The following is a 21,161-nucleotide window of genomic DNA, read 5'->3' on the forward strand; positions in this document are numbered from 1 at the left end:
CTTGTAACGAGCAAATGGTGCCATCGAGGTAGAAATATGAGGGGGAATCAAGTACAGACCTTTTGCCAGTGGTTCTATTTAAGGCTTAAAGAGGTAATAACCAGGCTAAATCCACGAGAGTCATGTGGCCTCATGGATGATTAAACAAGGTGGAGGGATTGTGGGTGTTTTGTATCTGGGACACTGCGGCTCCACGATCATTACTGCTCAGACTCAATAGTAACATCCGTGTTCTGGGTATTTTGGCTTAGTTTTTGCACAATGGGAGGAAGTGGAGATACGTCGTCCGTTCTTTCTGTTCTCATGCAACAAGCAGAACAGAGCAAACCAGTAAACGTTGGCCTGAATCGTTCTTCTCGCCCTATTGTCTGCGCAGGTTCCACAAGTTAGTTAAATGCAACTTTAAACCATTAATCTATGAAAATGTGATTTTTGAACATCTTGGTCAGCTGATCAGCCTCTCGTCGTCCTGGTCTTACCAGTTGTTGGAGTTCTGGTTAAAACAAGGAACAAATGACTTAGTCTGTCTCTAAAGACACTTTAATGTTACACCCACTTACATGTTAACACCAGAACATGTAATATCTCCTGCAGCTGTTTCCCTTGAGACCCCCCCCCCCTCCTGAATCCCATGTACCGACTCTGTATTCACTGTATTATCCAGTTTTTCCTGCCTCGTCTTGATTAATTCTGCTTTCATTCAGTGTTTCCTATTTTCATATGGCTCCATAGTCTGACATTAATGTGAGGAAAGTGAATAAAATGGAATTGAAGTGGAGCAGAGGTCACTCTCACCTCACTTAATGTGCCATGTGCATGATTGCTGTTGAATGACTTAAATTCCTTTTAATGTGCTTCAGTATAATGACCTTGGAATATACAATCACACACATGTGCACACGCACGGGAATGAAAATCTCATCTAGTGGAACCTAATTCGATCTGCTCACAGGCACTCGTTCTTATTTTTCATTTTCTTTCGAACCCTTTTATGTCGTATTTATTCCCTAAACCAACAGGAATGTCTGTGTGTTTGTGTGCAGGACCCAACCCGAGTGGTCAGCCCGGTCATCGACATCATCAACATGGACACTTTTGCCTACGTGGCGGCCTCGGCTGATCTCCGTGGAGGTATGGAAATGCTTTCTTTACAGTCTGGGAAATAAAAATGGCTCCGAGGCAAATTCCAGGGGTTTTTGATGACGGAGAAAAAGCCCAGAGGGTCTTTCCTCTTGAAGAAGCTCTTCAAGATGAGTTCATGAACCTTTTCTCTCTCTGTGAACCTCAGGATGCTTTTGAAGTCTATGAAAAATCTACCTTCAGGATCCCAGAGGGACATTGAGCAGTTTCCCTTTTTGAATAGGATTTTATCTTTGATGCAGAAAGACACATAAAACCTATATTTGTGCAATGTTGTACATTAATATGCATCATAACTTTGTAAGAGCAGCAGATCTCACCCAGTCATCCAACCAGATTTCATCTGATAATCTGAAGATACATTTTAAAATAAATTATAATATCAAATTGTAGATTTAAAAAATCCCTTTCAAATGAAAGAGTAGTAGTTTGGTTGTAGCCTGTGTGTCGGCCCTGTGGTGGCCCAGCGTCGGCCCCGTGGTGGCCCAGCGTCGGCCCTGTGGTGGCCCAGTGTCGGCCCTGTGGTGGCCCAGCGTCCGCCCCGTGGTGGCCCAGCCGGGCCCTGTGGTGGCCCAGCGTCGGCCCCGTGGTGGCCCAGCGGCCGGCCCGTGGTGGCCCAGCGTCGGCTGGGACTGGCTCCAGCTCCCCTCAGGCCTTCTAAGGATAAATGGTCCAGATAATGGATGGATGCTAAAGAACCCAGAAATCTCTACTAGCGGTGAAAGTGGAGGACGAGGTTTTGTCACTGTCTAATTCAGCGAGCGCCGCAGATCGGTGTTGTAGGACGCGGGAGTCTGAGGAGCGCTTTTCATTTCTAGCTTGTTACGATTCTGCGGGTCCAGACGAGCTGAGACCAATTGACCAGAACGACACACAGCCATGTTCTCCACTCACCTCCGTCATCCCTCGCTCCTTCTGAAGCCAATCTCCCCAAAGAGCCTCATCATCCCTCTCTCTTTCCATTAGCCTGTCTTCTTCCAATCTTCTTCTCTTGGTAACAGCCGTCTGCCAATCAATGCTGATAATAGCCCTGTCCAACACACACACACACACACACACACACACACACACACACACACACACACACACACACACACACACACAGGAATCGATGGTGATAGTTGGGCTCACAAAGGACGTTTTAATTATAGATGAAGCCGTCGCTCATAATATAAAAAAGATTGGTATAAAATGGACTTTCATTGATCCACACACACACACACACACACACACACACACACACACACACACACACACACACACACACTGATGGGGGAGGGGACTCCATGACCGGCTCTTGTGCTGACAAATTGATGATTTTATTGACACAGAAAGTAAAAGACAGAAATCAACTGAAGCAATGTGACGAGAACTTAGAGCCAAGATTATCGGCCGATATCGGTCCATCGCGGATACATTGGAATCGACGTAAAGCCGATTTTAAAATGAAAACTCATAAATAAAAACATAACTCGATGAGGAGGAAAATACATTTTTTACCAAATGTAGCTACCAGCCGATTACTCTGCTCGCTGACTCGGCTGTGAGCAGAGTATTGTTAAACCATCAATCTCTATAAGCCAACAACCGACCGACCGATAGTATAAACTGCAGCCTAATAAAAGAATTGTGCCCAATAATCCAACATTGATCAGGCTCTACAATAAATGTACAATTTGATTAAAGTCTTGTTTTTCACTCTTTAGCTTTTAATCATTTCAATATTAGCAAAAGCAAAAATCTGTGTTCACGACTTATTAATGTATTAATTTTCAAAACAAGTCACCAGTAAATCTCCAGTTCATTAAAGTGTTTGACGACCACTTCCCTGCACTCAGTGTTTAACTGGATCAGATGAAGTCTCGGCACTTTGCAGTATCGTCTGTAAATATAATATAAACATGTGTTTGTTCTTTCCCTCTCAGGTTTTGATTGGAGTCTCCATTTCAAGTGGGAGCAGCTGTCGCCGGAGCAACGGGCTCGTCGGCTCGACCCGACTCAGCCAATCAAGTAATTCACACATTCACACGCTCTCGTACACATGTGCAACACCACTGCACGCGTGTGTAAACACAAGCATATGATGGTCTGTTCACTTCCTGACCCCAGAGCTCATTAACCGTAGATGAACACAAAGAGGAGATGGAGGCAGAGGAGGCAGAAAAGTGGGAGAAAGACGGAGAAAGATGCGACAACACGTGTGGAGGGAATTTACAGAGAAGTCAAATAAGAGGAGGAGTTTGTATTCAGGTTTTAAAACACTGGAAAACTGAGGCAACACAACCTGCTTCCACTATGTGCATTTAGATGCTTTCTGACATGACAACCTCCTCCTCCTCAAAACTGTTCCATCCTCAAGTTATAGAAAGTTAAACAAATAATTAAAAACTTGTCAGAAAAAGTTTGGCGTGGGCGTTTAACCCCCGATCTTCACTTCCCGTTTTCAAGCTCGAGTGGAGCGTTTTAATTGCTGCTGAATGTGGTTCAGTGTCTCAGTGTTCGTGAGGCTGACGCTCGATGTGTAAAGAGCAGATCTCTGCTGTCATAAAACTGTTTCACTTCTCTGCACGTGTAAACTGTGGACTGCAAACAGGTGCACACACACTGTGATGTCATGTTAAAGCCTAAAGCAAACACAATATATGAATATACCCATCAACATTCACCATAAAGCCAATAATTCAATACTGGATCACAGAAAGGATCAATAATAAACTTTTACTATTAGAAAATAATAAATGCATCAACCACAGAAAATCCTGTTTTCTGCGTTGGTTCGTTTCAGCGCGGAGGCGACTCACCGCTGCTGAAATGACAAACGAGGAAGAATCTTCCCGCAGCAACAATCTGTGACCAACGCTTTGACCCGTTTCTGCTGCAGCGCCGCCGCCGAAAAACTTAATTCACTGCAAGTTTACACAAAACTAAACCATCAGTGCCTGAGTCATTGGCTCCGGAGAGATGAACAAACAAACAAGGCTCAGGAGCCACAGAGCAAACACACACACACGCACACACACACACACACACACACACACACACACACACACACACACACACACACACACACACACACACACACACACTTGTGTACTGTTCCTTCTTGATAAATCAGATTGGTGGCAGGAACCCAGATTTACTGCTGTGCCAAGTTGTGACTGTCTGGCTCGGTGCATGTTATTTTAGTGGAGGCAGAATGTTAAACATTCACAGGTGTGTGTGTGTGTGTGTGTGTGTGTGTGTGTGTGTGTGCGTGTGTCTCAGACGCACATGAGGAGAGATGGAGTGTGGCTTATTTATTATGACGGTCTGTCTCTACCTGGATGTCAGTTTGCTGCTTCTGTCTGTGTCATGTCAACCTGCGGATGTTGGACTGAGTCACTGTGTCCGTCTGTGGACTCACACGCAGACACACACCACACAGACACACACACGAACCATACTTAATGGGATTGTGCGATTTGACCAAATAAGTCGATTCATATCCAGATACAATTTAATGTAGATTAGTGGAGAGCGTGTTTTTGCAGATGTCCTCTCCTTCTACCTGCGTGATTCTTTTAAATGTTGTTGACAAACGTCTCGACATCGCTTTTTAGCACTGAACTGTACTTTTGTGGCTGCAGGGGGCGCTGTTGCTCAACACGGGTACTTGAGTAAATTAATGTGTTTACTTTCCTGCACTTTCTAAACCAACATTAGCTAAAGTAAAAACTGAGTGAAGGTACCGGTGTCTCACACAATACGATGTTTGTGATTATGCACCATGATGGTCAAATATGTCAAAGCTCAGATTTCCACTGGAACAACAAACCTCTGCTGTTATGATAAAATTAAATTTAAAACCCAGGCTCATTTTGTGACTGTAGAGTTGTGGTGTCTGCAGAGTTGTGAGACCGATGTCGGTGTAACTGCCCTCGTGGATCCGTCCTCACAAACACATGTAATCACACACACACACAGAAATGTGCACCAGCCTCGTCTGCTTCTGTTTATTTGTTCGTTTCTGCCGTTTAATTTATTTCTCATTTCCTGAGTCACACACGTGCTCCACAATCAACACAAGCATAAAGTTTTACACACACACACACATGCACACACACGCTTATATTCCTGAAAACACACAAGGACAAATTGAGCTTTAAAAAGTGTGCCTCCACCCACACACACGCATTCCCACCCACACAGACACACAGACACACACAGACACACACAGACACACACAGACACACACAGGGCTATTTGCAGGCGGTGGCAGCAGGATAATTGTTGATAAACAGAGGGTATTTGATGACGCGTGCTGACGGCCCTCAGCTATTCACTCGTCACATTGTCCAGATCATGATTCACCCTGTGTGTGTGTGTGTGTGTGTGTGTGTGTGTGTGTGCGTGTGTGCGTGTGTGTGCATGTGTGTGCATGTGTGTGAGAGTGTGTGAGAAGCAGCAAAATAACAAGCTCTTTTCTTTTGTTGGAAACACAAAGGGACAAAAGTGTTGAGAGCTTCTTTCTTTCTGTTTCGATCAGATTCAGTCCGACTTTGGATCAATTTAAACATCAGTGAGAAAATGATGGTGAAAGAGTTTTATGAAATTAAGCGAGTTCGTACATCCTTAAATTCAAATGCAGTTTTGGAGCCGATACAACTGAGAAGTTTGGACACGATGACGCTCACGGCCTCGTGTTGATTCGTCAGGTTCCTGTCACGTGACCTCCTTCCAGAAGAAACACAACATGGAGAATCAATTACAACTCGATGTCTGAACCGACAGCTGTTCAGTTCAATTCTGTATTTTGCGATGATACATCTGCTCCAGTTCTGCAACTAACAACCAAATGTGTGTACGTGAGTGGACGAGGTCGATCGAGTTTGGAGCTTTGTAAATAACCAGGAGAGAATATCTTCTGTTTTTAGAGCTGCATTTTAGCCGGAGGACTTTTCCACCTTTTAATCAGACCTGTGAGTCTGAAGCTGAAATTAGTCGTGTCTCATATTCACATCAGATTGGTTTGAACACATCCGTCACCCGTCTGTCTCTCTCCCTGACAGGACTCCCATCATTGCAGGCGGGCTCTTTGTGATTGACAGGTCCTGGTTCAATCACCTCGGCAAGTACGACACCGCCATGGACATCTGGGGCGGAGAGAACTTCGGTGAGTCATCCCCCGACCGGAAAGAGCAGCTACTGGTCCCACTGGTCTGACAAAGTAACGAAGCGAGAGATCGTAAAATAGCATCATTGTCCAATCGGAACAGATGATTCGATCTTTTAAAAAAATACGATTCCGTAGGAGAATAAACTGAAAAACAGGAGGGAAGTTAAATTTCCTGCAACATCTGGTTCCCCTGCTGCTACCTGCAGTCGTCTGAAGTGTGTGTGTGTGTGTGTGTGTGTGTGTGTGTGTGTGTGTGTGTGTGTGTGTGTGTGTGTGTGTGTGTGTGTGTGTGTGTGTGTGTGTGTGTGTGTGTGTGTGTGTGTGTGTGTGTGTGTGTGTGTGTGTGTCGGTTTGCTGATTGCTGCATCGCTGCTTCTTTTAGATCAATGAAAGTCTAACCCCACTTTTCCTCTCTCTCTCTCTCAGACACACACACACACACTCATTCGCTCTGTGTCAGTCTCTCCGGCTCTCGTCTCAGTATCTCAGCATCTCACTGACTTCTCTCGTCCTCCTTTGTACTCTCTGGTGTTTGATCTTCCATCTCTCCTCTTCCTCATCAAACGTGCTCGTGCTCTCGTTTTCACTTCCTCTCTCTCTCTCTCTCTCTCTCTCTCTCTCTCTCTCGTCTCTCGCTCCATCGCAGTCGCTGTAAAACTTCTCGTTCTTCGGAGAAACTCAGACGACAGCAACTTTATGAATCAAAACTGGAGGTTGATTGTGCTGTATGTGTTGCTGAGCTCATGACATTGTAAACAGGCCTAACAAACACACAGTGCGTGTGAACTAAACACACACACACACACACACACACACACACACACACACACACACACACACACACACACACACACACACACACACTCAAACAAACCAAACTATCAGTGGCTCATCACATATTCAGAGAGATGTTTTCCACACGCAGAACCAACAAGTCAAAGGGTGTGTGTGTGTGTGTGTGTCTGTGTGTGTGTGTGTGCGTGCGCAGAGATCTCGTTCCGGGTGTGGCAGTGTGGCGGCAGTCTGGAGATCCTGCCCTGCAGCAGAGTGGGTCACGTCTTCAGGAAGAAACATCCGTACGTGTTCCCCGAGGGAAACGCCAACACCTACATCAAGTACGTCATCTCTTCGTCCTCACAGCTGTTGATGACAACTTATGTTCCAGAGGAGAACTTTATTCTTAACGTTATTTTTGTAATGTTATGTGATCAGACAATAGACTGTGTATGTAAAATGGATGTAGACTCCTGACCCTGACGAGTAAGAAAACGTAACATAGCATCGTTTGTGGAAACTGGAAAAGCTTCAGATGACAGATAACGACACATTCAGGATTCTGCTCGAGCCGTTAAAGCAATGTCCCAGAATTTTCTGTTTAAAGTTATGTTTCAATTAACTGACACAAAAACGTGAGACGACACTTGGAACAAAAACTAAATCATTCATAATTTGAATAAAAAACACGTTATTGAGAGAGAGGAGATCGTTACAACCCAGGTTCAAGCTGCAGCTCGGTCCGATTCACAGTTTTCTCCTTGGTTTCACGGCCTTTTCTGGTAAAAATTCGGAATGTGTGACGATCATGTCTCGTGGAATCATGTGGAAAGATTCATCTGTGCTCAGCGATGTGACCGATCAGATCTACATGTCTCCTGTCGTCTGATGTACAGTTGTTGTGTAAAGTTTAAAACCACAGTGTGTTGTGGTTGTTACCTGTAGCGTCTGTGGGTATCTTTAGTTTTTAGTTACCTACAGGCTGACTTCACTGATCTCATGGTTTAGTATGAAGCTAATTACAACTTCTCTGTAATCCGTCCGTTTGTTTTAAACCTTCCAACTTAACTAAAAACCCCACTGAGTGTTTCCCTGATGTAATGTAAGAGGAAGAAACACACGTTTCTCTGACCTGTGCGTCGCAGCCGCCGAACGCTGCTCGCATCATTGTTAAAAGTGGATTTACAGCTGCCTGGGAGCCTTTGAGCTGCGGGGACAATATTATCCTATTAGCATAAGCTGCATTCTGTGCTCTGCCCCTTTTCACACAGTTCAAACAGAGGGATGTTTACAGGCAGTCCAATAATCCATTAACAGGACTAATGTGCTCACACTGCATGTGAATTGATCTGGTATAAATAGATTAATCAAGGCTACAATGAGGAAGCTGCTTCCATCCAGATTATGATATCAAGTGCACTGTCAACATCCTGCTCGCTGTAAACCACACTGTGGTATTCACTGGGGAAAAACAGGAGGAGGCGGATTCCAGAGGCATCATGTTTTCAGGTCGTCCGTCCCTTTCTTATTAAAAAACACCACAGGGGAATTTCACTTGGACTCAAGGATGAAGTGATCAGTGACCTCAGGAGTCTGGGGACTGGAACTGCACTGGTTTGAGGAGACAGACGACCCCGGTGCTGTTTGTCTCGTTGTTTCTTTAAAACACAATGGTTGGAAATGTGGTTAATAGGAGAAAGGAGAGCACAGGAGTCCGGGTGTAGGAAACGATCATTTACACTCTAATCATCTCAAACATCGTCTTACTTTCTTTATGTAAAAACAGCCAAAGCCATTAATGACGACGCTTCTTTTCTTTTGGACGTTCCAACACAGTGGCACCATGTGTTGTTAGCATTGTTAGCAGAGAGGCTAACGTCTTGTTTCGTTACATTGGGAGATGGAGCAGAAAGAAATGTTCATATCTCAAAAACTAATAATTTACCGTCCAAACAATGGACAATTACAGTTCTCTATTTAGAAATCATTTGGATCAATATGTTATGTGTTTAATTTCTAACATAATTTCAGCAAATGTATCATTTCTATTGGTTTATTGACTCTGAACCTTTTAGCCGAGGTTGTACAGAGTTTGGAGATGAGAAGTATTTGAAGATTCTCCAGGAGAAACACCGGTGTAGACAATGGAGGAACATTTCTCCTGCAGACTTCACGTTCACCAGGGAAACATGAACTCTTTATGACTGAAAACTTTTTAAATTGTCGTTTTTATCGGCATCCCACATCAAACCTAGGCGTGCACTGAAAGGCATTCTGGGAAACACTGTAAATGACGAACTGAGGTAACAGACGAAAGTGAGTTCGCCCAAAATTAGATTGCAGCACTTCGTCACAAAACAACTCTCGGGATCCACTGAACGCCGCAGACGGATTCTTCCTTTAACAGTCGAGTAATTCATAATCCTCAGTGTGTGAGCAAAGCAGTAATACTGCCGGGGGTTGGGGGTTGAGTTCCCTCTGTGGCTCGACGGGTCCGGCGCCGCAGCCAAACGGCTCATTTAAACTTTTTGTGTCGACCACATAATCCACACCAACACTTCTTTTATTTAGTTTTTTTAAGCCGATCTGTTGAGCTGCTCATTCCGCTCCCTGTTGGCCGTTACCGAGGCAACATCTGTTCCCGCGCCGAAGACGACTTCCATTCGTATCTCGATGGCCTGATGTTTGCAACCGGCGCTGATCTCCCAAAACAAAGCCGCTGTTGTCTGTTCGCCTGTTGCTCTGCTGCTTAATTAGCTGGAGGCGCGGCGTCGGCAGGCTGGGGTCTGAATATGCAAAATAAAAAAGAGCTGCTTAATAATACGATTACAAAGATTATGCTGCGGCCTGCTGCTGTGACCTCGTGTGTGTGTGTGTGCGCGCGGGGAGTGAGGTTTTAATTGTAAGCCTGTTTGTGACACATTTGTGTTGATGTGCCTACGAGCGTCTCATATCCTCTCTCTCTCTCGTCCCCTTTCATTAAACCGCCACAGCCAGTGTGTGTAATGCCTCTAATGGATGGTTTCTGTCGTTTCGATGGGAGAGTTCACAGCTCAGAGAAACTCAGCTAATGGCTAATTACTACAGAGACAGAGAGACGGAGAACGAGGGGAAAGAGTAACTGGGGATAAGAGATGGAGACAATGTGTGTTACTCCTCATGCAGTGTTTTTACACCTGACACGAACGTGTTCCATATACAAACATGTGTAATCAAGTGTAAAACATCACAATGATCCTGTGATCAGACGGATCAGTGTGCGACTTCATGTGTGTGTCAGGAAAAGACGCGTGTTAAAGGAGACATGTGATGTTTCAGTGGTTTGTGAATGCAAATATTTTCAGCGGTGTCACAAAAAGGAATCGTCCCTGCTTCTGGCCATGAGGGATTCTGAGGAGAACGAGCAGAGATGAACTCTAAACATGTGTGTGTGTTTGCAGGAACACACGTCGCACAGCTGAGGTGTGGATGGACGACTTCCGACTCTTTTACTACTCTGCTCGGCCTGCAGCTCGAGGGAAATCCTACGGAGAGTAAGAGAAAACACACACACACACACACACACTCTATAGCTGCTTTCAGACATGCACTGAACTCCGCTGATCCTCCGAGCATGTGTGATCCTAAACGTCTGAGTGAGAGCCTCTGGGTTATCTGCAGACTTCCTCCGCCCGGCCTCCTATTATAATAACAGGATGTACAGACTATCTGCAGGTTACGACTCGGTGACATGATGCCTCTAACCATCACATTTCACAGTTGGACAGAGGAGCTTGTCTGACGTCTCCGTTTGCTGCTGGGATGTTCAGGTGTCCTCCAACACCTGCTCACGTCACTGCTGGTTGTTTGAAGCGTTTGAGCACAAAGAGCAGTGAACCTGAATGAAATGGTTTAACTCGTAGCTCTGTGTTTTCTCCGTGAAGGGAGGCGACTCCCTACAATGTGATTAATGTGAGACACAGAAGGAACAGAGCTTAAAGCCGACAGCTTTGCCTAAATGTCAGTATTTATCAGTCAGACTCAGGTAAACACTGACATTTAAACACAGCTTTAAGGTTTCAGCTGCTTTCACTTCACACGTCTCCATTATTTTCCCTCGCTGAACGTTGGTGTTGTTGTTGGTTATTTCAAGGTCTGAGGTTTAGTGGAAATGTTTCTGATTGTTGTGTTTTTAATCTGAAGCCTTTTACTTCACGTCGCTAATATTTCTGTTTCTGTGATCGTGTGTGTGTCGCCAGTGTCCACGGACGAGTGGAACTTCGCAAGAAGCTCAAGTGCAAATCCTTTAAGTGGTACCTGGACAACGTTTACCCAGAGCTCAAGTAAGTGTGTGTGTGTGTGTGTGTGTGTGTGTGTGTGTGTGTGTGTGTGTGTGTGTGTGTGTGTGTGTGTGTGTGTGTGTGTGTGTGTGTGTGTGTGTGTGTGTGTGTGTGTGTGTGTGTGTGTGTGTTTAACACCGTGAGATAGGGCGTCGTTTCCAGAGAATATTTCATAGATATGGATGAAAACAATCTGCCATGTTTAGAGGACTGATATTAATTTATTATTATTTTCTGTTTAATTATATGCAATTTTGTCAAAATCCAAACAGAAATCTGGATCTAGTGAATTTAAATGTGGTTTCATAAGGAAACTGTTGAGTGCAGGTGGAGGTTTGAACTCTCTGAACACTTTCTAGTTGCACGAATAATAATATCTTCCATGAAAAGCTCGTATTGGCCAATTTATATATCGTCTGACTGCTACTCTAATTTTTAAGAACAAAAGATTCATGAAGCATTTGGAAATGAAATATCACAGAAGGACGACAGGAAACAAACACAGGAACAGAAAATAAGGATGAAACAACGAGCTCTATTTGAAACATCAGACCTGACGGCGACTCTTTCCCAGTGCACGTACACTACTTCACAAACATGCCAATGCAAATACCTTTAAGACACATAAGCTCTTTCATTTAAATGCTTCCTCTTCACTTCAACACACACTCACTCTTAAATACCCATTTATCCACTGGAGGCTGGTTTTAATCCCCAAGAATGGAATTAACAGTCTTGCTCTCGGGGGAAGACGGACCTGACCCTTAAAACGCAGAATAACCTTTAACGGGTTATTAAAACAGAGAGAGATAGCAGATTGAATTAATGCTACAGGGCTTAAGCCCGAGTTTATGGCACCGGCCGTGAATTAAACAAGACTGAGAAAGTTTATCAAAGAGGAAGATTGGAGGAGAAACTTTCTGAAGTAATGAGTTCAGAGAATTGTGGTCTTCAGCGGATTTGTTAAAGGTGCAGTGCGCCATTTTTGAAAATACAGATGAATCAAATTAACGGTGATCGTGATAATAAGGTGAAGATGAGTGAGCCTCATCTCCGTCTTTAAGTGACGACCTGATTTCATCTAAACCCTGAAGCTTCCACATGTGATAAATGTGGCTTTGAAGATTAAAGGATCTCTTGGAAAATAAGATATTTAGGGAATATAATCCAGTGTACAGCTAAAAAATTAAACATCATCTTGAACCTCTCTGTGTCGTGTTTCCTCCGTCAGGGTTCCAGATGACTCGGACTCTCAGTCCGGGCCAATCAGACAGAGGCAGAACTGTCTGGAGTCTCGCAGGCTGGAGGGGCAGGAGCTGCCCGTCCTCACGCTGGCGCCCTGCATCGGAACAGAGGGGGTCCCCGCCGTCAACCAGGTGAGTCAACCAGCAGAGTCAACCAGCGTTTCCATGGGGAACTGGCAGGAAACACGTGAATGTTGCTTTTTTGGTTCATTTATAAGCAACACTACACAAAAACAACACAATGGATTTAACTTGGTGGAAGGATGTGACGCTCTTCATTCAGTCGACAGTAGTTTTAGTTCACTTTTGTACATAAAATGTTCAAAATCGCAGATCTTCCAGATCTCAGGGTCGTGGTAACTCTGCTTCACTCCTCTTCCTCACTACTACACAACCCCTGAGTGTGACTGTGTGTGTGTGATGATCTGTTACGATGGAGGAGGAGATATGGTTCACCTGACTTCACCTCCTCTCACTGTCTCTCCCTGTGGTCATTAGTGGATGTTAATACATTTCCTACGAGAGTCTGCAAACGAAAATATAATAACGTGTGTGTGTGTGTGTGTGTGTGTGTGTGTGTGTGTGTGTGTGTGTGTGTGTGTGTGTCAGTGATTGACAGGCAGGTTGTGAGCAGGTCCATGTGTGTATATTGTTCCTGTACTTGTGTTTGTCCAGTTATCTTTTCTTTGTGAGTACGTCCGACCTGCTCTCGCTGGTTTTCTCACTGTGTGTGTGTCTGTGTGTGTGTGTGTGTCTGTGTGTGTGTGTTTGTGTGTGCAGGCTCTGCCTTCTCTCAGCCATAATTAATACCCGCAGGATTCTCATTATTCCGAGTGCAGAGCGAGTGCGGAGGCTGTGATCCGCTCTAACAAGCAGCGAGTGAACATGTCAGCTGCTGAAATGCCTTAAGGCTGGAGAGGCCTGCCTGTGACTGGAAGGTCGCTGGTTCAAATCCCTTAACTCTCAGTGCAAGTGTGAGTGAGAAACTCCCCCTTGTCGACCACTGTAGGAAGACGAGTCCCCGGAGGAAGGCTCTTAATCCCTGTTTGTTCACGTTCTGAGGCTTTGGTCTGGAGTGGGAATGTTTTTCAACTTAGAAGAATTCATTTTTCAGTTTCTTCTTTGAAAAGTGAGAAAAGCTGATTCCTCTGATGTTTGCAAATACCCCTCGTCATCAAAGTAAATGGGAATCTGCATTGGATGAAAATGTTAATTGTTCATGTCTTATCATTCTTATGAATGATGTTTTAGGGTTGTCCATCCGTCTGTTGCTTTCCTGTGAACATGATGTCTCAAAAAGCTCTTTATGGGATTTTTTTCAAACGTGGTTTAAAGGTTCAATTGGGCTTCAATACGGATTTCTGTCTGGAGCCGCCATTTTGCACCAACACTCACATAGCGGGAGAAATCGGTCGTAGAAATAAAAAGACCAATTTGTGAACCCACCGCTGCAGAGAGCAGAGCCAGTCATCTAGGATTCAGATGTATTCTGCTGTTCCATTAACAGGAGGTTTCACACGGTTTAAGGTTTGACGTCCGTGTACAGCAGAGCAGAAACATGCGCTGAAGGTGGAGGAGAGTGACGGGTGTGAAGCTGAGCCACAGAAACATCTGCTCACATTTCGGCCCAAGAGTGAACGAGCAGGCGTGAAGTTGCGGTTCTGTCATTTCTGCAGCTCAGTTGACTTCTCTTGCTTGAAGCCTTCAGCTGTCATACTGAACCAAAGTGCAGTTTTTAACCTTTAATTCCTCGACTTGTGTATTTCATTTCTGCACAAATCTGTTATGGTTCTCGACCCGTGTTCACCTGAAGGCTTCGGCACTCAGGTGAGTCGTGTGCCTGTAAACCAGCCGAACCTGACGAGGCTCCAGCGGAGACGAGATGAATTGTGCTACAGCACCAATTAACCTCCAGTGTCATCCTCTCGGCTGCAGCTCAGTAAATCAATCATACGGTGAAACAAACCCCGCAGCGCCGAGATGTTCCTGATAAAAGTCAGCACGTCGCCGAGCTGGTTTGAAAACACCTCCCACTGTCCTTTCAACCAACGCTCAGCCTCCGTCACATCCTCAATTACCAGCTTTAAATAAGATGTGAATATAAAATACAATATGATCTAATCATATAACACGAATCATTATATACTGACATTATTATGGAGTGAACTGAAAACCAGTCAAAGCATGTGTGGATAAAGATTCAATCTGAAATAAAGCTCAATAGGCAAAGAGACGACTTCTCATTAACAATTTGTAAAGACATTAACCAGCATGTGTTTGTATAAAACATGTTTCCTGCAGAATTTGGACCAAACGGATGAAACTACAGAGTTTTTACGTGTTTGTTGAACTGATTCTTTGATTTCAGTTCTTGACCTTTTACTTTTTACTGCACATAAACTACCGAGGATAAGTTTTACCTCGAGTTAGCGTCGCCTCGCCTGGTTCACCGTGTCTGCAGCCCCGCCCCCGTGAGGAGAATCAGGAGGAGCTGTTTAAAACGACTTATTTCTCAATGTAAAAGAAAGTGGAGAAAAATTAATAAATCGTGTGCATCCTTCCACAAAGTTTCGTGGTAATCCGTCCAGTAGTTTTTGCGTAATCCTGCAAACTAACAACCACAGATGAAAGAAGAGACTTGAGACAGAAGGTGTGAAGCTACCTCAGCATCCTCCTTTAAAACTCTTTAAAAAAAACTTTTTATAAAATGTCTTTCAATACAATTTGATCCATTGTCTCCTGCATCGTTTGAACTGTTAATTACACGATGTATATTCTGTTTTTATGTCTGTGAAGCGCTTTGTAACCCAGTTTTTTAAAGTGTTATAGACATAGTTTTTTATCCTTATTACTGTGAAGTCCTTTTGTGTAATAATGACGCAGCAGTCGAAAACTTTGAGTAGCTGATGTTACTTTAAGAGCAGGTTCTTTATAGTGTCGAGCTGTGCAACCTTTTAATGTGTCCCTTGCGCACACACACACCCACACACACACACACACACACACACACACACACACACACACACACACACACATACCCACACCCCGGACTGGTTAAATTCACCATGGATCCTGTTTGCTACCATAATAAAACCGACCCAGTTCCACTTCTCTCTGTTTGTGTTGGTTTGTTTTGCTTCTCTCGGCTCATCATTAATACATCAGGGTGCTGTGACTTTGAACTTTGACCTCCTGAGAGTTCCTGTGTGTGTGTGTGTGCGTGTGCGCGTGTGTGTGTGTGTATCACCTACAACTCTGCTTCAGACTGAAATAACTAACACATGAATATTTGAATGTGGAGGACCAGATATTTTTTACTGTCAGAGTTATGAATTCAGATCAGCGCTGCTGCACGATGCCGCTTAAATGTTTTAGAGGCTCTGTTTATTATTGGTGTATGAGACCATGTTAGACAGTTGTTTTTCTCTTTTTCTTTTGGGAATCTGTTGTCCTACAATAACAGTTCCACTACAACCGACTCTAGGTATCATATTGTATAATAATGCAGATTATTCCATCTCTGGCCCTTATCTGTAGTTTTTATTAGGGAATCAGAGTTATCACAGTCCCTCCATGTCTGAAAGCAGCTTTAGTATCAGGTGATTATACACCAATGAAAACCTTGTAATCATTATTACATTCCATTTCTGTGGATAGATCCTCCTCAATCCTACAAACTGAAGCTTTAACTGCAATTATACTTCACCTAAATGTCGCTTTTCTTCCCGTCTCTGCCTCTTTTTCATCTTCACGACCTCTTTTCAGAAAAACAAAAACAAAGCAGCTCTGGAAAATGTGTATTTTCAAAAAGCTAAACACAGACAAACAGTTTTAACAGTGAAAAGATGAAAAGATGAAGATAAACGATTGACTTTGTCCTGGTCTCTGTCTGCAGGAGTGGGTGTACACTCACGGGCAGCAGATCCGTCAGCAGCAGCACTGTCTGTCTCTGTCCACCACCTTCCCCGCCTCCCAGGTCCTGCTGCTGCCCTGCAACATGGCCGACGGCAAGCAGGTCTGTACTGCACACACACACACACACACACACACACACACACACACACACACACACACACACAGCCCAACAGGTGGTGTGTACCTGCAGGCGAGTCACTACCATACATCATATGGCTGATAAATTAATCTAAATGTTAATTAATCTAAAGCAAAATTTATCTAGAGATGATCGACACACACACACACACACACACACACACACACACACACACACGTGTTCATGCTGCAGGGGCAGATGCTTGACACTTTTTTGGACAGGCAGGTTGAAATAACACACACACTTGTCATTACCTGACCACTGGGCTCCTTGACGGCGTCCCAGAAGCCCCTGCAGCAGAGAACAACCTGACAACCAATAAATCACTTGAGGGAGGGAGAGAGAGAGAGAGAGAGAGAGAGAGAGAGAGAGAGAGAGAGAGAGAGAGAGAGAGAGAGGCACAGGTGGAAAAGTGAATCGAGGACGAGGGAGGGAAGGGTAGAAAACGCTGAGAGAGTTAGAGGAAGATTAGCTCATTACACCTCACCAACTGTTCAGTCAACGTGGACAAATGTGCTTAGTGTGTGTGTGTGTGTGACTGATTATGTGGATGTGATCACACGTGAAAACAGTCCGCACATGTTTTCACGTGTGTGTGTGTTTGTGTTTGTGATTCACTCTGTTTTTGTCATTGCTGTTATTATGTTATCAGGATCTGTGAGTCATCTGTGACAGGTGGGAACGATGAAGAGGAGAGAGAGAGAGAGAGAGAGAGAGAGGATTACAAAAGAGAGAGAGAGGGAAACGTAAATGAAGAGCGAGAAGATGAGAAGGGGGAAGATGATGAGAGGAGAAAGGGTAAAGGATTCACAAAAGAAGGCAGTAAAAAGAAGGGAAAGTTGGAAGGAGATAATGACGAGAGATGATGAAGAGGAGAGTGTGGAACTCGAGAGGAAGAAAAAGTGATGCAGAAAAGAAACAAGTGTCGTCCTTTAGGAGAAAGAACAACCAACCTGCCAGGAGACGGTCATATACACAGATGGTTTATGAAAATGTCGTCGACTCCTGAGATGCTTGAATTCTTCCAGTTTCATGTCCGTCACGTGTTAAACACAAAAGCATGATGTTCATTTTATAAATCAAGATCATTTAGATTCAAATAGACAGTAAAGCACCGCATGCATCGGGGGTGTGGATACCATCGTGATTGACAGCAAGTCCGGCTGCAGCAGCGAGACTGTGGCTTCCACTGGTCGAGATATTTTCATACCTCAACAACATGTTCCCCTGCGACAGCCGCAGGCTCCACAGAAGAAGACGTGCTATCACCTAACAAGACAGAGCTGGAGGTGCAGGGGTGTGTAGATACGGGGGTTCCTCGCAGCTTTCCTGGAGCACCGACACTGAAAATTAGGACAGTGGTGAATTCTTGTTTCTAGTTGCTCAGCACGTGTCAGACACATCGACGGTTACGAGAGGAGTTTGAGAGAAGGACAGAGGCAGGAAATGGAAGAAGAAGGAAAGAGGTAAAAACACTTTGTGTTGGTTTCTGATATTGAGTTTTACATGACACACACACACACACACACACACACACACACACACACACACACACACACACACACACACAGTGATATGTAGCTGGAGGAGCTGAAGCTCAGGTTTGTTAGATGAACATCAGATACAAGTCTGTTAAATGAAGTGACTAACAAAGCACACACACTGACACACACTGACACACAATCAGAGTGCTGGTACATGTCCTAGTTGTGTGTGTGTGCTCTTGTACAGCTGTCTTTGTGAGGACCAGTTTGAGTCTACAACCTACAAAGTGAGGACCTCACTTTGTGAGCCTCCTTTAATGGACTGGGGGTTAAAACTTGGTTTTAGGGTTTGAATTAGGTTTAGGTTAGGTCAAGGGTTAGGGTTAGGCATTTAGTTCAGATGGTTAGGGCAAGGGGCTCGTGAATGCATTATGCCAATGAGTGTCCTCACTAAGAAGCTGTACAAACGTGTGTGTGTGTGTCAGAAGGCAGGAAGCAGAGCGATGACGGCTAATTAGAACGAAGATTCACTGGAGAAACAGCCCAGAGCCGACTGGGAGAGAGACACCGAGACGAGAGAGAGAGAGAGAGAGAGAGAGAGAGAGAGAGAGAGAGAGAGAGAGAGAGAGAGAGAGAGATGGGGACGAGCGAAAGTGGTGGAGACAGAACTTAACAGAACATGACAGAGAGAGAGAGAGAGAGAGGATGATGTTGAGGAGGAGGAGAGAATGAGAGAGTGAATACAAATAAAAAGTTATAAATAGATGGTTGGACGTGTTACAACATGAAGATGACTTCCTGCTTCGATGGGACGGGGAACAAACACACTCGGGAACTTTCCACTTATTAAAAATTAAACCTTTAACTCACCAGTGGTGGAAAAGTCTCCAGCTCCTTAAACAAATTCTTCATTTCACGTCAATCTCATGTCAACAGAGGTAAAATGATGGAAAACCATCTTTAATAAATACAAAACTTGCCTCCTCCATGTTAGCAGATGGGACATGGGTCGGACAAAAAAAATCCAACTTTATGTAAAAAATCTTTCCTCAAAGATGTTTTTTTTGTCATATTAGTAAGTTCTTATCATTTTTCACTCAACGTTTGTTCATGTTTTGGTTTCTCGCAGTCGCTCGTTTCGACCTGATGATCGTCGTGTGTTTACGAGGACGCTTCGGTTTTCATCGTTAACACAATCAACAGAAATGTTTGCTCTGCTCCATTTTCTGCACAAGTTAAAGTCCCGTTAAGTGACTGTGTTTTATTTTGAAAATGTCCGTCCACATGTTGCTGCTCTTCTTCCTGCTCTGGTGTATTTATTTAGAGTTTTACTTTCTGTTTACCTCTGCCTGTCTGATGCAGCATCTGTACACGTCACTGCACCGACCCGCCCCCTCGTCGTGCGTCTGCGTTTAGGTCATGAAGTCCCTCAACATCTCAATCGTTGTACAGTATCGGCTCAGTGGAATTAGATGTAGATCGAGCCTCATTCATTAGGACGTATTTCACAGCTGATTGATCGTCTCACTCGAACATGTGACTCCGTCTCGCTGCCTCTTCAGAGTCAAATCCAGAATTTATGGCTCAGAAGTCGTGAAATTTTGATGCACCCTCAAACCCCAGAGGAGGAGATTCCAGGTCTGATGTGTGTTCACCCTGCAGTGACCGCAGCCTGAGCCCAGTGCATCCTGGGAGAAACTCCTGTCACCTTTCCCCCCCCCCAATTATGCAAATATAATGTAAATGTAAAGACAGGTGTGATTCTCACTGCAGCCGTCGGTAACGAGGTGAATGCTAATTGATTTACTTTTAATTATCCCTGCGTCCTTTTTTTTTTTTCAAATTAAAAAGCTCCGCACCCCGTCGCTACACTGTGATGAGCGTGTCATCTCCACAATGCAGACGCAGACCCACAATGCAGTTCTCTGCCTGTGTGTGTGTGTTTGTGCTCTTACAAGGTCTTAAGAGATCAAGATCCACCAACATGACGGCGACATGCATCAGAGGCTCAGCAAACACAACATGGCCGCTCCCTGCCGACATGCACACAAACACACCCGCACACACACACACGCTCAAATTACAGACACACACTTACACAAAGATACTCTTACAGATATCTCACACACACACACGCCCAGATAGTGTGTTTGTTCCTCTCTCTCTCTCTCTCCTCCTTTATCTGTCAATCTGCTCCCTCTCTCTGATGACTGGGTTTCAGACCCACAGCTTGATAAAAGCCTCTTTTCACATCTGATCATATCTGCGGCTTTGTTTTCCAGCTATGAATCATGCAAACACACACACACACACACACACACACACACACACACACACACACACACACACACACACACACAGGCACATTGTACTTCTATTTTAGTGAGGACACTCATTGGCACAATGCATCCCCTAGCCCCTGATCTAAACCTTACTCTAACCTAAACTAATTCTAATCACCAAAATGTCCTCACTCTGTAAGGTCTTCACAAAGATACACACACTCAGTCCTGTCTCTGTGACTTCAGAGGACATTACATGGATTTCCTGCAGACTCACTCTAACCTTAACCCTCAGTTACTACTTCCTTCCTAAACCTAAACTAAACCTAACCTTAGCCTAACCTTCAAACATGTAATGTTTACATCATGGGGACTTTCTTTCTTCCTAATGTGACTGTTTAAACAGATTTAGGTCCCCACAACATAAGTAATACCCAGACACACACACACTGATCATAGCAAAAAAAGTCATGAGGCTGATGACCTCGCCATCTAGTGGTGATCAGTAGCAATCACACGTTTCCTACAACAAACTTGCAGGCTGTTGTTAGGATTTAAAATCACCACATTAATCAGTATTTTCATTAACATGATAAAGTGGGTCACTGCAGAAAACCATCCTCTTATAGCTCGGTGACTTGTTGTCGAGTCAGGTGAGCGGGTCGGTGGTTCGATTCCTCAGCTGTCCATGTGTTGCTGCACCGAAGTT

General features: G+C 44.3%; 1 protein-coding gene across 2 annotated transcripts in view; it reads left to right on the top strand.

The window, feature by feature from the left end:
- Window positions 1–21,161, top strand: part of galnt14 (UDP-N-acetyl-alpha-D-galactosamine:polypeptide N-acetylgalactosaminyltransferase 14 (GalNAc-T14)) — a 108,000-nt gene that overhangs the window by 84,176 nt on the left and 2,663 nt on the right. For both annotated transcript variants that reach the window (XM_035144410.2, XM_035144411.2), the window contains 8 exons: window positions 1,044–1,131; window positions 3,066–3,150; window positions 6,189–6,292; window positions 7,284–7,410; window positions 10,510–10,602; window positions 11,308–11,391; window positions 12,620–12,764; window positions 16,528–16,647. In XM_035144410.2, coding sequence (XP_035000301.1) covers window positions 1,044–1,131; window positions 3,066–3,150; window positions 6,189–6,292; window positions 7,284–7,410; window positions 10,510–10,602; window positions 11,308–11,391; window positions 12,620–12,764; window positions 16,528–16,647 — 846 coding nt within the window. The remainder of the gene's footprint in view (window positions 1–1,043; window positions 1,132–3,065; window positions 3,151–6,188; window positions 6,293–7,283; window positions 7,411–10,509; window positions 10,603–11,307; window positions 11,392–12,619; window positions 12,765–16,527; window positions 16,648–21,161) is intronic.

The sequence above is a fragment of the Hippoglossus stenolepis genome, chromosome 20 (genome assembly GCF_022539355.2).
Source record: "Hippoglossus stenolepis isolate QCI-W04-F060 chromosome 20, HSTE1.2, whole genome shotgun sequence".
Lineage (NCBI taxonomy): Eukaryota > Metazoa > Chordata > Actinopteri > Pleuronectiformes > Pleuronectidae > Hippoglossus > Hippoglossus stenolepis.